Consider the following 16340-nt stretch of genomic DNA (forward strand, 5'->3'; position numbering starts at 1 on the left):
AAAACCCTGCATTGTGGTGGCCCCACTGTGTTTTACTTTCTACACCCTCTTCAGTCCCTTCCCTTAAAGATTCCTTTAAATCTTGCTCTACAGCAGGGGTCAGCAACTTTTCAGAAGTGCTGTGCTGAGTCTTCTTTTATTCACTCTAAATTAAGGATTACGTGTGCCAGTAATACATTTTAATGTTTTTAGAAGGTCTCTTTCTAGAAGTCTATAACATAGAACTAAACTATTATTGTATGTAAAGTAAATGAGGTTATAAAAATGTTTAAGAAGCTTCACTTAAAATTAAATTAAAATGCAGAGGCCCCCCCAGACTGGTGGCCAGGATCCGGGCAGTGTGAGTGACACTGAAAATCAGCTCATGTGCTGCCTTCGGCACCCGTGCCATAGGTTGCCTACCCCTGCTCGACAGCAATACTGAGAAACTAATTTCTGTTGAATTTCAAAACCTATCCTTCATTTAGGGAACACATCAAGGCCATATATTAACTTGCCCACATCCTTTCCAAAACAATCTTTCAAATCCTCTGTCATAACTCAGGAAAGAAGGATTCCTGCAGCAAGCAGCAGTTCCTCGTGCTCTCTGTGGAGTCAGTGAACAGTGTCCACTGGATTTTGTCACTAACACAACCCATCCCAGTCATTCCATACTATTGATGACTCAATTTAAACCTTGGCTAGACTTCTTAATATAGTTACTACACTATGCATCGGCTACCATATTTGAGGAGTGTCCAACTCCTCTCGCATAAGCAATGCAGACCGATGCACTGCTAGCCAAGCTTACCGTGAAAAGGCTCTTCTTCTCCGGCGTGGATGGCTGCAGTCTCCTGTCCTCTGTCTGCGGGTCCTGCACTTTCTCAATCCCTGCTCCCAGCAGTTCGTTCTTTAGCAAGGCTGAGTAAGCAAGGCCATCTGTGCGAACATACAAACGAGCTCTTGAGCAGAGCGTCCTACGCTAGTGGTTCTCAACCGGGGTATGCAGTGGCCTTCAGCGGGGCATGTCAACTCAACTGAATGGGCTGTGGAGACCAAGGTATCATATTCTCTGTGATGGGGCCTCCTGGTCAGGGCTGTGGCCCAGTAGCTAGGGCAGCAAGTGAGATGCTTGCACTGCTGTTGCCCATGTTATATTTGACTTCAATGTCAAATCAAAAGCTAGACACGAAGGAACAAGTGGTACAAAGCATATCTACCTTTGCCATTGTCTGAGGTAGCATCCTTTGCTTTTCTGTTTTGACTTGGTGACTTTTCGTTTTCCTAGAGGGGGGAAATATATTCTAACAAACACTCCAGTCACTGCAAACAAAGATCTCACAAAATTCACCTCTCTCCCCGCCCACAGTAATGGGAAAAGCACCACCACCTTGAAAAATCTGCAGCAATCAATTGTGATGCTGAGGCATCAAATAGTGAAGCAGCAAAAGAGATGGAGGGCAGAAGGTGAAGTGCGGAGGGCAGGAGAGGGGGAAGATAATACTCTACTAGTCCTCTGAAGCAGTTTTCCTGCCAAGCAAACTTCTTTAACTCCATGCAAACTCTCCCATCCTGCTAAGAAAAAATACCTTGCGCTGTGTAACTTGGGGGTAATACTCACATTTATTCTGTGAAAGTTAATGCTCCAGTTGGCCCCAGCTCTTGAGGGAATGAAACGGTCTCCATGTTTACTGGGGGAGGACATTGGAGAGTTGGAAGGTGTCAGTGTTCGTCTCATCTCAACTACCTGAAGTTTAAAAAGTTACATATGGAGAAACACTGCAAGAACCAGGCAGGAAAAATGTTGGATCACAGTGGTCTCTGAAAGGCAGACTCCAGAAATCTGCTTTTATTAGGGCCAAATAAACCTGGAATGACAGAACACATCGTTTGTCACCTTACAAGCCTAGTAAGCACTCCTTACACAGGCACAATTCCCATTGCCGAGTGCAAACAGGAGCACTTAAAGAACCTGTCTCTCCAAACGCTCCCTCTCAACAGTGGAGATCAGCTGGTATGCTCTGCCAATGGTCCCAAGGTTTGAAATCTGGGCAGCTGGAGGCAGGGCACTGTGAGGTATTAGCATGACTGGAATCCCTTTCCCTGTTGGTCTGATTCAGGCCTCACGTAAACATACAGTGTATTGTACCTTACAAGAATATCGCACACACAAAACATGTTCTAGTTAAGGTTGCAGGCACTCAGCCTGATCTTTCTTCTGTCCTTCCAGAATGGGAGGGCATTGACTCCTAAGAGTCCTGCAGGGAGATCTCAGTACCTTGCTCCTCCCTAAGCCTTTCGGCTAGTGTGATCTCTGCCATACCCAGGCTGCTGCCGTAAGTATGCCAAGGGCCCGCCGCGGCATACCAACAGGAGTTTGGAGTGGGAGTGTGCACACTGAAAACAGCAAATTTTTATTAAGGTCAGATACATATAGCAATGCTTCCAAGTCATCTTGGCATTCCTATGGGAGCAGAGTCACGGCTGCCGTGTTGTGTGGGAACATGTCACCTTAACACTACTTCCTAGTTTTCTAACATTTGTTTGTTTTCTCCATAATGCTAATGTTCTTGTAGGGGGTACGTAAAGAGACCTCCTTTATATTTCTTGGTTTTGCTAGAGATATCGAGTGTAACCCAGAAGTATCCCTTCAATGTGCATGTCATTTAAATACAACATTGAACCTAAATCAATTACATCAAGTAGAATCTCTGCAGGACTACAGTTAAGTGCGTATTTTAAGATCTTAGTAATGGCAAAAGGTATTATGGTGTTCGTAGCAGATATGCACCGGAACTAATATATGAATCCTCCTGTGGGAGTTTTATTTCAGTTAAAAGCCATTTATGTGCATCATGTCAGCTGAGGACGCATTCCAAGACTCAGTAAGATATGGAGATCAGAGATCACGGTCTTTAGACTATTTACATACTTTACCTAAGGCAAAGAACACAAGAACAGTGAAATACCAACGTAAGCGGATGACATAGATTAGACCAGGGATCGGCAACCTTTGGCACGAGGCTCACCGCAGGCTGGGCCAGTTTGTTTACCTGCCACGTCGGCAGGTTCAGCTGATCGCAGCTCCCAGTAGCCATGGTTTGCCGCTCCAGGCCAATGGGGGCTGCGGGAAGCAGCACAGGACAAGGGATGTGCCGGCCGCTGCTTCCTGCAGCTCCCATTAGCCTGAAGCGGCGAACCGCGCCCAGTGGGAGCCACGATCGGCTGAACCTGTGGACGCGGCAGGTAAACAAACTGGACCGGCCCGCCAGGGTGCTTACTCTGGTGAGCTCCGTGCCAAAGGTTGCCGATCCCTGGATTAGACTGTGTCATAGGCCTGTAACAATTTGAAGGCCTATCCAAGTAGAGATAGAGGCTGCAATTTGGGGCCATGTCACAGCATACAAGGACCTGAACACACTAGGGGCTAGCTGGAGGACAATTCTCTCAGCACAAGTGTTGTGTAAGGAACCTACAGGCCTCACTATAAGACCCACCACAGGGGGCAGTATTGCCAAGCCCAACTGTCCAAAAGTCATGAGACTGGTTTAGAAATCTGATAAAATTAAAATTTGTGGTTCTGGGTGCACTTGAGACACGTGTTTCAAGCTTTTCTCTGCAAACATGAGCGTGAGAAACTTACTTTTTTAAAAACATGAGCCTAGATTAATGTAAACACTTGTCTCCAGGAGCACGGGTGTTAAGTAACACACCAAATATCATAAGTCTCACAATAAAGTTACAAGAACTTGCAATATTGGACACCATGGCATGGCACGATGGTGATTCAGGGTGGCACCACAGCCTACAGTGCCCCTTGGTTCCAGCTGCTGAGCCTAACCTACCCCAGCTGCCATTTTAGGCCCCAGAAGCACCCCAAATCTGGGAGGCACAAAGGTGGATTAAAGTAACCTTTGACCTCCTTCCACTGGAATGCGATGCTTGTGCCATGCCTCTAAGGGGTACAACACAGTCTCTCCCAAAAGATTTTAGAAGAATATTTTACTTGCTGCACCAATCTATTAGAATTGTTTGAGGGGGTCAACGAACATTTGGACACGGGTGAACCAATGGATACAGTGGACTTGGACTTCCAGAAAGCCTTTGACAAGGTCCCTCACCAAAAGCTCTTAAGCAAAGTAAGCTGTCATGGGACAAGAGGGAAGGTCCCCTCATGGCTCAGTAACTGGTTAAAATATAGGAAATGGAGGGTAGGAATAAAGGGTCACTTTTCAGAGTGGAGAGAGGTAAACAGAGGGGTCTCCTAAGGAACCGTACTGGGATCAGTGCTGTTCACCATATTCATAAATGATCTTAACAAAACAGTGAGGTGGCGAAGTTTTCAGATTATACAAAATTATGCAAGATTGTAATTCTTCACAGTTTTCTTTGGATTTAACTAAGGGAGCTCACAAAACTGGATGACGAGGCAACAAAATGGCAGATGAAATTCAATATTGATAAATGAGAAGCAATGCACACTGGAAAACATAATCCCAACTATATATACAAAAAATTAGCTGTTACCAGTCAAGACAGATCTTGGAGTAATCAAATCATTGATAGTTCTCTGAAAACACCTGCTGAGTTTGCAGTGGCAGTCAAAAAAAGATAATGTTCAGAACCATTTAGGAAAGGGATTGATAATATCATAATGTAACTATATAAATCCATGGTATGCCCACACCTTGAATACTGCGTGTAGTTCTAGTTGGCCTACCTCAAAAGATATATTACAACTGGAAAACGTAGAGAGAAGAGCAATAAAAATGATTAAGGATATGGATTAGCTTCCATATGAGGAGAGATTAAGAAGACTGGGACTGTTCATTTTAGAAGAGATGACTAAAGAGGGATAGGATAGAGATCTATAAAATCATGACTGGTGTGGAGAAAGTGAATAAGGAAGCACTATTTACCCCTTGACATAACTCAAGAACTAGGGGTCACTCGACAAAAATTAATAGGCAGCAGGTTTTCTGTTAAAAAGGGAATTACTTCACATAACACACAGTTAATGCGTGGAAGTCATTGTCACGAGATGTTGTGAAGTCCAAAACTATAACCGGGTTCAATCAGATACGTTGATGGAAGATAGGGCTGCATCCCTGACCAGCTTGGCTAATAGCCAAGAATGGACCTAGGTTCTACATGGCCTTAAGCCTCTGACTGCCAGATACTGGGACTGGATGACTGGGGACGGATCACTCGATAATTGCCCTGTTCGGATTATTCCCTCTGAAGCATCTGGCCTTTGCCAGCATCAGAAGACAGGATACTGGGCTAGAGGGACCACTGGTCTGACCAAGTATGGCCATTATTATGCTCTTATGATGTAAAACACCGCAGAAAAGCTGGAAGATCTGTGTGTGTCTAAAGTCCACCTATCATATAGCCCCAGCATTCAGAAGATTTGCCAGCTTAAAAAAATTCAACTGTCTATATTCCAGTAGTACCTAATGAGATTATATAGTTTCCTGATGTCAAGTACTGAATAATAAAGATGTTACAACCCCCTTGGGCTTCTGAATATTACACACATACAGAGATTTAACCAATTTTAGCTGAGAAAACTGGCCAAGTTAAGAAGTTGTTTGAGTAACTGTTTCCCAGGACAATTCAGAAACTTAGACAGTAGAGAATTTCAGTCAAAGATTGGTTTACTTTATAGCTAAAGGCCTGCATGCTATTAAGTAGCTCATATAGGAAGCCTGTCTGAAGGACAGTAGAGAAAGCACATTACAGCTCACAGAATAAAGTCTGTTCTTTGCTGGGGGATGCGGGAGGGGCAGTGGCACTAGGAGGATCATTAGGCACACTGGATATGTGCTGACTTACACAAGGCATTGTGTTTTCATTCTGGATGTTGATCTGGCGCAGGAGACGTCTCTCATAATCCTGGTCCATGGTGGAAAGGGCGGGGGCTGGGGAGTCTAACAGTCCCAGGACCTTCTATTCATGAAGTCTAGCCAGTAATCAGTCTGCTGCAACAAAACAGGAAGAAAGAAAGTCAACAAATGGTACATAGCCCCATGTACAAATCCACTGCCACCACCAAATTTCATTTCTATACCACTGCCCTCGGGAGATGCTCAAAGCACTTTACAGACATTAATTAAGCCATCCAACCAGCATGAGAAGTACATAAAATTTCTGCCACAATCTGTGAAGGGAAGCACAGAGAGGTTAAGTAAGTAGCAGGATCACAAATGGAGGCTAGAAGTCCCAACTCAAATCTTGTGCTTCAAGACACAAGATCATTTTGCCTCTCTATCGCACAGTATTCAGTATTTCCATTGGTAAAGCATAGCACAGAATCAGTGCACTGGCTGGTTAGGAATTTTATTAAAGTTAATGTTTAAAATTAAATAGGCACAAGTTAAGAGGGAAGGTACTGTACATCTGGAGTCAGGCTTGAGTTATGAGGGATTATAGGTATTGGTTACAAAGATCACGAGATACATATATATATCACATAATCAGCATAGATCCAGATTGGGGTGTGGGAATTTTTAAAGCATCAGTGGATAAGTGGGCTCGGGTACGCCACCCACAGAATGTATTACATTACACCACTCTATTACCCCCATGGCTGCTGATACCACCTAGCTCTACAATTCTGGGTGGACGGTTGGTCCTAGTCTCCACAGAGACCTGGTTTATGCTTAAAAATTAGATCAACCGAGCTATGTTGTTCAGTGCTGTGAAAAATTTCATCCCCTGAAAACCACAGTTAGGTTAACCTTATCCCCAGTATAGACACAGCTAGGTCAGTGGAATAACTTCTCAGTCAATCTAGCTACCGTCTCTCAGAGAAATGGATTAAACTACATTGACAGCTGAGGTTTTTCCATCAGTGAGGAAGTATCTACACTACAGTGCTACAGCAGTAGCTGCAGTAGAGAGGAGCCATGCCCTGACTATCTTTCAGTCGGAAGATCCAGGAGGATGTGATTTCACAACAGATATTCATTTACATTTGGTTGGTAAGATTTTATTGAATGAGTCATACAAAATTAAACATTATCTTTCAAGTTCTATTCTCAGTCTTACAGCTTTTCACCTACTTACAGAACTTACACCTTTAGATTACCAAATCACACTTTATCATCTGTTTTTAAACAGAACTCCCTTTTCTTTCAGGCATGAGAAAGGACAACTAAAGACATCATTCAGCTGACAAACTTTTCTCATCTACTGCATTGTCACACTAATGTAGCTTCGTAAACGGACCAGTGAATAAAGGATGCATTTAGGACTCTGTGGCTACAAAATACAGAAAATGGCAACAGCGGTTTGTTGGGAATATACAGGGTGTCTCATTTTAGGTTAAATCCTGTGTGACGTTATGAGTCTGATCTAATATCTCATAGAAGGATGACAGAGCCAGAAAGAGTTAAGTAACTCACAGACTGACTTGACCCATGGCCGAACTTTAGAAACTGGTCAGGCAGATATGCAAATGAATAGGTTTCAGAGTAGCAGCTGTGTTAGTCTGTATCCACAAAAAGAACAGTCTGTATCCACAAAAAGAACAGGAGTACTTGTGGCACCTCAGAGACTAACAAATTTATTTCATCATAAGCTTTTGTGGGCTACAGCCCACTTCTTCTGTCTATGTGTTCCATTCTATGCATCCGAAGAAGTGGGCTGTAGCCCACAAAAGCTTATGCTGAAATAAATGTGTTAGTCTCTAAGATGCCACAAGTACTCCTGTTCTTTATGTAAATGAATAGAGCTTTGAAATGCAAATCTGCATTGTTAGAGGTAGAAGGATAGGTGTTTGCTCAGGTCTTGTGATGTAAGCAAACAAGTCTTGTCTATTGCTATAGCTTTAATTCAAAGATCAAAAAAGGATTATTATTAACATTCCGGAAGATACTTGAGTGAAATAGTATTATTCTCTATGCGTCTCTTTGAAGGTTGTGGTAACCTGTATCTGAACTGTTTAATGGATAAATTACCCTGCGCTAATTGCCAGGATGTTTGGGAGAAAGAGTTAAGCCTATTGTTTTCTCAGGCCAAAAGGCTGCTGGAAACGTGTAAGAACCCTGGGACATGATCCTACTTCATCTCAGATCTGCTTTGGGTTTCAAGAGGGGGAAAACCTTAAGCCAAAAGGACTGAGATCCCCAGTCACTGACTGGAGTCACCCTGAACATGGACATTGGACTATAACCTATGGACTATTTCTAAAAGGACTTCTGGCAACTACAAGCTCATCTCTACTATGTATCTGAACCTCAAGAATTGAATTCAAGTCCATATGCATATTGATATTTTAACCAACACTCTCTCTTTTCTTTTTTAATAAATTTAGTTTAGTTAATAAGAATTGACTATAAGCTTATGTTTTGGGCAAGATCTAAGTTATAATTGAATCTGGGTCTGTGGCTGATCCTTTGGGATTGGAAGAACCTTTTCTTTCATATGATGAGATAAGATTTTCAGTAATCATCATCATATGTTTGACAGGTGTGTCTGAATGGAGGCCTGAGGCTGGGTACTTTAAGGGAATTGCGTTGTTTGGACTTCTAAGTAACCAGTGAGGTACTACAGAAGCTGTTTTGTACTGGCTTAGTAAATCTAAGTATTGGAATATCCACCAGCATTTGGCGTTTGTCTGCCCGTTCTGTTTGCAGTTCACCCTAATTGTGTGACCTCAGCTGGCTCCCATGGGCAGCACCGTCACATTCTGACCAAAGCAAAAACTGGAAATCCTGTTTGTACATGATATACACTGACAAAGCTCATCACACGCAGATTTTGAGATGTTGACCTTTTGCGATGCTGACCTTTTGCAAAAAACATGATTTCAGTTAATCACTGAAAGATGAAAGTTTTCATTTGGGAATGTTAACACACTTACTATCCTTTGCTTAAAACAGACCAAAAAACATCGCTAGATTGGTGTCAAGTGAATGTAATACAAATGAGAATGGTCTGAGAATATAAACCCATGTTTCCTCACGCATGTGCATCAATATGGTTAATTTAAACTTTAAACCAATCACTGCTGTTGAAATCAGGGATGTCCCAATTTACAGAGCTCAACTTGTAACATATATAAACAAAAGCTATTCAAGGGAAGATATTTTTGATCATGGATACATATTGTTTATTTCTCAAAACAAGTCAGTTTGCCTAACACAACACACCAAAACCTTTAAACATATAGCCGGATTTTTGAGTTCGCTCAACACTTGGCAGCATGTATTGTAACTCTCTGAGCACATAACTGAGCATTGCATTAGATTCATAACATTATAGTAATCTTTCATTTCAAGATTGTGTGATCCCGGGAACTAAGGCCAGAAGACATTATCCTAGTAAAATGTATTGCTACCTTCAGTAGCAATAAGAAGTTTGTGTACTTCTTTTTAAACCTTCCAGAAGTTTAAGGAATTTTTAAATCAGTAAAACGGTACATTGTTCTCACGGCAGCAACTTGGGGCTGAACTCTTGAAAATATAGTCCTCAGGACCTGATTCAAAACCCTCTGAAGTCAGTGGAAAGACTCCCAGCTGACTTCACAAAACTTTGGAAGAGGCCCTACTTTTTGCAAAATTAAGAGTCACTAACAACTTCTGAAAGCTTTAAAAAAAATAAAACCCCAACGTCTTACTGCTACTGAAGTACCAACATGTCACTGGGATAGTCATGTGACACCCATGACAGTCACTAATGTCAAAACCAGAATTTCAGGGAAAACATTCACTTTTCACTATACTTAGTAGGAGATCATCATCTGTATATGTATCAATAAAATTACAGAGTAATCTAGCATAAGAACACTCCATCTACTTTTAATCATGCTACTAAAACTGTGCAGTATTTTAACCCAAAACACTGTTACACACAAGATGTGTCAGTTGTATAACAAGTTAAAGACAAAAAGTAAACTTAAGTTCGCAAGACCCTGAGTGAAGAAGTTCACGAAATGAAGGTTGTGTGACAACAGTACCTCAGCCACACTTTGCATCTTGTATAGTTTATGATACTCTTTAATAACAGAAAAAGAGTAGCTTTAACACATTTAACAAGGAAAGGAGAAGAGAAAATACTGCATAGGAGCATCAGGGCAAAAAATGCTAAATGGTGCTCAATCAGCTATATAACTTCCCAGCTTGTGTGTGTTTGAAACCAAACTCATACCTTTTTTTAACACTAGAGGTTTGCATTTAATTGTCTAGAATTTGTTTTTAAATTATGAAGAGAACAATAAATAGAGGTAGACTGCTTGTGCAGTTTATTAATTCCACTGGCTTTGATATTCCTACTGTCAAGTTTAGCGTAAATACAACCTATGTTTGGAACCTACATAAACAGTTTAGCACTCATTTTAAAAGGATCACCGACAACTTCTCTATGAATGAAATGGATAGGCAGGGTTTGTTAAAGCCAAATGTTCAACGCTCTTGCCCTGCTGGTGTGATCAGGGTCAAGAGAGTTCAACTGTGGTTGAGGGGGTGGAGAAACCTGTGTCGGATACCCAACGTCAACATTGCTAAAGAGTTACTCCTGAGGGAATTCTGCACCAAAAAATAAAAAAATCTAAACAATATTTTAAAATTCTACAAGCTTTATTTGTCAGTAAATAAATGCAGAGGCTCCAGCATGACAGTGGGGAGCACAGGCCACTGGATGCATAAAAGTGGGAGATCTCCCTACAACCCCTCCACCCTGGGACATGGACTCAGTGCTGAGGCTGCACCCAACCCTGACACAGCACAAGGCCTGGGCCTGCCCCTGCCCCAGAAACACCTGGAGCCCTGCCCCTCTGCACCAGGCACAACAGGTGTGGGGAAAGCAGACTCAATCAGGCAGGATCCAAGTGTGAGGGGTCTAGGTGTAGGGGGATCTGGATGCACAGAGGCTTGTTGGGCAGGGGGTTCTAGGCGCAATGGGACTCCACAGGGGCTTCCAGGTGAAGGTGGTTGGGGCTCAGCTGAGAGATCTGGGTGCAGCTAGTTGGGGGTCAGTGGCATGGGGGTCCATATGTGGGGGCTCAAGGTGGTTCAGGAGGTGGGGCATCAAGGTAGCGGTTTGAGTGCAGGAAGTGGGAGGTGGTCTGGGTGCAGGAGTGGGAGGCCAGAGGAAGGGGAGCCTGGGTGCCGGGGGGCTCCAGATGCAGGGGTGGAGGTTCACTGGCTGGGGTTCAGGTGTAGAGGGCTAGGGGAGTTCTGGATGTACTGGGTGAGGCTTGGCAGGGGTGTCTGGGTATGGGAGGTCCGGATGGACAGAGGTTAGGTGGATAAGGGAGCAGGTCCCCATACAATGACCCCTCCCCCCACAGCTGAGGAGTGATGGGGACAGGAATCAGGAGGATTTGAGCTTCCTGCAGCTGGTGGAGGTTTCTGAGGTGGAGCTGACAAAGCCCCAGCAACTTCTTACAGGAGAAGAGAAAGTCCCGTCCTCTCCTGCCTCCGGCTCAGATGGGACTAGCAAGGTGATCTTGGCTCAGTGTAGGAGCCACACGGTGATTTACCTCTCCGCTGGATGCTCTGGGTGCCTTAAACAATGTACCTGCACTGCTGGGGAGTGGTGCGTGACTGCTCTTGCAGCTTCCCTTTGCTTCTGTCAGAAAAGTCATTTTTCTGCAGGGAAGCAAAGAAATCTGCAGTGGACATGAATTCTGCGCACATGCAGTGGCGCAGAATTCCCCCAGGAGTAAAGAGTCCAGGGTAGATACAGCCCACGTGTCAGGATACATATTCCACAAGGCAGAAAGGCATATACAGTAGATACGAACACCAGAGTTATGAACAAAACTAGTCAACCACACATCCCATTTGGAACCGCAAATACACAATGAGACAGCGAGAGAGAGAGAAGTAAATACAGTACTGTGTTAAAAGTAAGCGACTAAAAATATAAAGGGAAAGCAGCGTTTTTCTTCTGCATAGTAAAGTTTAAAAGCTGTATTAAGTCAATGTTCAGTTGTAAACTTTTGAAAAAACCACCACAATGTTTTGTTCAGAATTATGAACAACCTCCATTCCCAAGGAGTTCGTAACTCTGAAGTTCTACTGTAATTAGAACAGCATTCAAACAAATGCAGTTATTTTGTCAACTAGTTAAACTGGCATTCAGAATACCATTGGAAAAAGTTTTAAATGCATGGATATTCTTTTTCCTGATCTAGAATATTTTAAGTGATCTTCATACTAATGAAAAAGGATCATAATTCAATGTCTTTGACTATAGAATTACATATTTCTTGCAGAAGAAAGTTAAGATGAAATTGCAGTCAGATTTTAAGTTAAGAAAGAGCCTTCTCAAATAGTTGAAGCTGTCTGTTTTAACTACAGTTTATGCTTCTTTTTTGCCACTAGAGGAAAAAAGGTTATAATAATGCCACCAGTGAATTCAATACTCATTTTTCATATGCAGCGCCGGTCACCCTGGGTACAAGTTAACAGTTGCTTAATTAGTAAAAATAAATACTCCAGCCCATTAGAGTATATACCAACATGCATTGTTCTTCAGATTATAATTTTCAAGAGAAGCATGTTTTGCAGTTTACATCCCAAGAATTTTTATAGCAAAATCAGAGCTTTTTTAAAAGTTCAAAAAAAATCAGAAAAGCTGCTCTCGGCTTGGATTAGTGTGTTTAATTTTATTCAAGATTTATACTAAAATATTAGAAAGAAATCTAAAATCTCATCTGAAGCTCCCAAAGAACTTTACACCAAAATAGGATTTCCATAGTTTACTGAGAAAAAAAACTGAGTATGAAAGAGGTTAAGTGATTTGCCCAAGGTCACGCACAGCAGAGTTCAACTCAAGTCTCCAGGCTCCCAATCCCGTGTTTTAAATCACTAGACAATGCTATCTACAATCAAGACTCTGACCAGACAACAAGATGAAAGAAGGTGTAGCAAGGTAACTGGAATAAATAGGCTAAACTGCATACATTAGTAAGAGTGGTGGTAGATTGTGTCAGGTCATTACTGACTCCTGTCTCTTATATTTTTAGAAACTGGACATAAAAAGTCATCATAGGCTGAATACAGCCAACAAGATCTCAACTAGTGAGTGATTTAATAAAATATTATTAATAATAAAGATACAAAATTATGTTTAACTGAAAACTGGCTCCATATTGTTTAAACCAAGTTTTATAAGAAAAGAAAAATTCTGCTAATAAAATATATTGGATTTACACTAGTCAATGGAGATATTCTTTTATCAATCAGTCTTAAATCTGAAATTGGTTCATTACACTTATGAGTCTTCATAATTGATACTCTAAAGCAGTGGTTTTAAAACTTTTTTTCTGGGGACCCAGTAGAAGAAAATTGTTGATACCTGCGACCCAGCAGAGCTGGGGATGAGGGGTTCAGGGAGTGGGAGGGGGCTCTGGCTGGGGCCAGGGATGAGGGGTTTGGGGAGCAGGAGAGGGGCTCCAGGTGGGAGTCAGGGCTCTGGGCTGGGGATGAAGGGGTTCCAGGGCTGAGGCAGGGGGTTGGGGCGCAGATTTAACTCTGGCAGCTCCCAGTCAGTGGCGCAGCCGGGGTGCAGAGGCAGGCTTCCAGCCTGTCCTGGTGCCACAGACCGCGCTGCGCCCTGGAAGTGGCGAGAAGCAGGTCCAGCTCCTGGGCAGAAGTGCACAAGTGGCTTCACGTGACTCTCACCCACAGGCCCCATGACCCCCCTGCCTAGAAGCCGGACCTGCTGCTGGCTGCTTTCGGAGCGCAGCACAGTGGCGGAACAGGTACGCTGTAGCCTGCCTTAGCTGGGCAGCACCACCAACAGGACTTTTAACATCTGACATGCCATGACTCAACCCGAAGTTTGAAAACCGCTGCTCTAAAGAAATACCCAGGCTTCAGCATAAATTAAACGATCTATAAACAACAACAAGCTTCAGCCACACGTGACGTCAGCGAACATCCTGGATGCCTCACAGCCAGGGCACAGCACAGAGGCAGCTCCAGTGATGCCGAAGAGACAGCCTTCTTATGGCCATGGGCACAGGCAATATTTCCATGCCCACAGTGCTGGACCTCTCTGTAGTCTCTAACACATTGCACCAAAAGGTACGGCTAACCCACCTACAGAACACAACAGGAGTAGGTGATCCTGCACTACCATGACTCCAGTCATCACTCTCCAGCAGAGTTCAGCATGGATAGGTAACTGCTCCTCCTCTCCAGAGGCCCTCACCTGCCGAGTCTCACAAATAGAGCCCTGCAATGGATACAAAATTTGTATCTGGATCCAATCTGCGATCTGCAAACATGGTCCATGGATATAAAGTGGATATCAGCAGTTTTGCAGAGCTCTCCTCTTACTGACAAGAGATAGCAAGATGCTATGGGCTCAGCTGTCAATAGTATGCAGATGACACAATAACACATCTCATTCTCAACTGATGAACGAACCGCCACTAGAACATTGCAGTGCCTATAAGAAGTCAGCTATTACATGATGAGCTGCTGGCTCATGCTGAGCTCAGCAAAGATCAAAGCAATGCTGGTCTGAAAGGGGAAACACCTTGAAGAACTAGCCAAGCGTCTTCACTTTCTGTTGATGTCTCACAGCCCCCATTCATCAAAGTGGCATAGAGCCTCAGGGTCCTGTCTGACTTCTCACTAAGCTCAGCTAAGAAGCATCACTACCTAAAAAGGCCTCTCCACCCATGTCATAAGTAAATGCAACCAGACTGGTAAGTCCTATAAAAGAGATACAATGTGGGAAACGCCAATCCAAGCATCTCTTGCGCTGCTCCATCACTGTACCTCTATAGTGCAGTTTTTATGTCCCTTCAATCCTTGGCCTTGCTGAGACTGCCAGCACAGGAGGTGAGGTGCCAAATGTCATAGCAATGTTTTTTTTTTTTTTTTTACTTATACTGACACCTATCCATTAGGAAATGAACTTAAATACCTCCCACACACACATTTTGCATAAGCCACTGGGCAGAAAAAAGGAAATGAAAGTTTTGTGAGTAATGACACAAGATAAATAAAAACAAACTGATGATGTGGTTCTTGTTTGGTCATAGACCACCAAATTCTACAGAATTTGTGTTTGTTGTATAGTAGAAACGCACAGTTATCAACACCAGACTTACAAACTGACTGGTCAACCACACACCTCATTTGGAACTGGAAGTACTCAATCAGGCAGCAGAGACCCAAAAAACTCACACCACCCTGCAAATACTGTATAGTCAAACAAACTAATAAAAAAAAAAAAGGGAAAATTTTAAAAAAGATTTGACAAGGTAAGGGAACTGTTTCTGTGCTTCTTTCATTTAAATTAAGATCTTAAAAGCAGCAGTTTTCTTCTGCATTGTAAAGTTTCAAAGCTGTATTAAGTCAACGTTCTGTGCAGCAGCAGTCAAAAAAGCGAACAGGATGTTCGGAATCATTATCCATCCCTTTCTTAATAAGACAAAAAATATATTGCCTCTATATAAATCCATGGTACACCCACACCTTGAATACTGCGTGCAGATGTGGTCGCCTCATCTTAAAAAAAAAAAAAAAATATTGGACTTGAAAAAGGTTCAGAAAAGGGCAACAAAAATGATTAGGGGTATGGAATGGCTTCTGTATGAGGAAGATTAATAAGACTGGGACGTTTTGGCTTGGAAAAGGGATGACTAAGGGGGGATATGATAGAGGTCTATAAAATCATGACTGGTGTAGAGAAAGTAGATAAGGACATGTTGTTCACTACTTCTCATAATCCCAAATGAAACTAATAGGCAGCAGGTTTAAAACAACCAAAAGGAAGTCTTTTTTCACACAACACACAGTAAGCTAGTGGAACTCCTTGCCAGAGGATGTTCTGAAGGCCAAGACAATGACAGGGTTCAAAAAAGATCTAGATAATTTCATGGAGGACAGGTCCATCAATGGCTATTAGCCAGGATGGGCAGGGATTGTGTCCCTAGCCTCTGTTTGCCAGAAGCTGGGAATGGGCGACAGGATGGATCACTTGATTACCTGTTCTGTTCATTCCCTCTGGGGCACCTGGCATTGGCCACTGTCAGAAGACGGGATACTCTGCTAGATGGACCTTTGCTCTGACCCAGTATGGCCGTCCTTATGTTCTAAGCTTTTAAAAGAACATAATGTTTTGTTCAGATTACAACCAACCTCCATTCCGGAGGTGTTCGTAACTCTGCGGTTCTACTGTATACAGTACAATCCCATTTATCCAAGGGGATCTGGCTGATTGTGTACACTAATACTCAAGTAGCACTTTTGACAGACGTTGAGGGAAAAAACAGTTACTGCATGGATAACCACGCATCCTAGAGATGTCATGTTTTGAAGGAAACATTGTCTCCTGGCCTGTACATTCCAGGACTACATTATCTTGCTTTACTGGAATCTCCTGATATA

The 16340-nt window shown here is 42.8% G+C and overlaps 1 protein-coding gene across 7 annotated transcripts in view; it reads right to left on the reverse strand.

Annotated features, from left to right (window-relative positions):
• FZR1 (fizzy and cell division cycle 20 related 1) overlaps positions 1–16340 on the reverse strand; it is a 36754-nt gene that overhangs the window by 14493 nt on the left and 5921 nt on the right. For 4 of the 7 annotated variants that reach the window (XM_050933767.1, XM_050933771.1, XM_050933768.1 and 1 more), the window contains 4 exons: positions 5818–5963; positions 1601–1726; positions 1200–1263; positions 791–918 (listed from right to left, as the gene is read on the reverse strand). In XM_050933767.1, the coding sequence (XP_050789724.1) occupies positions 791–918; positions 1200–1263; positions 1601–1726; positions 5818–5886 (387 nt within the window). In that variant the 5' untranslated portion in view covers positions 5887–5963. The remainder of the gene's footprint in view (positions 1–790; positions 919–1199; positions 1264–1600; positions 1727–5817; positions 5964–16340) is intronic. The other 3 variants (XM_050933769.1, XM_050933770.1, XM_050933772.1) reach the window with 1 other exon arrangement.

The sequence above is a fragment of the Gopherus flavomarginatus genome, chromosome 24, assembly GCF_025201925.1.
Source record: "Gopherus flavomarginatus isolate rGopFla2 chromosome 24, rGopFla2.mat.asm, whole genome shotgun sequence".
NCBI lineage: Eukaryota > Metazoa > Chordata > Testudines > Testudinidae > Gopherus > Gopherus flavomarginatus.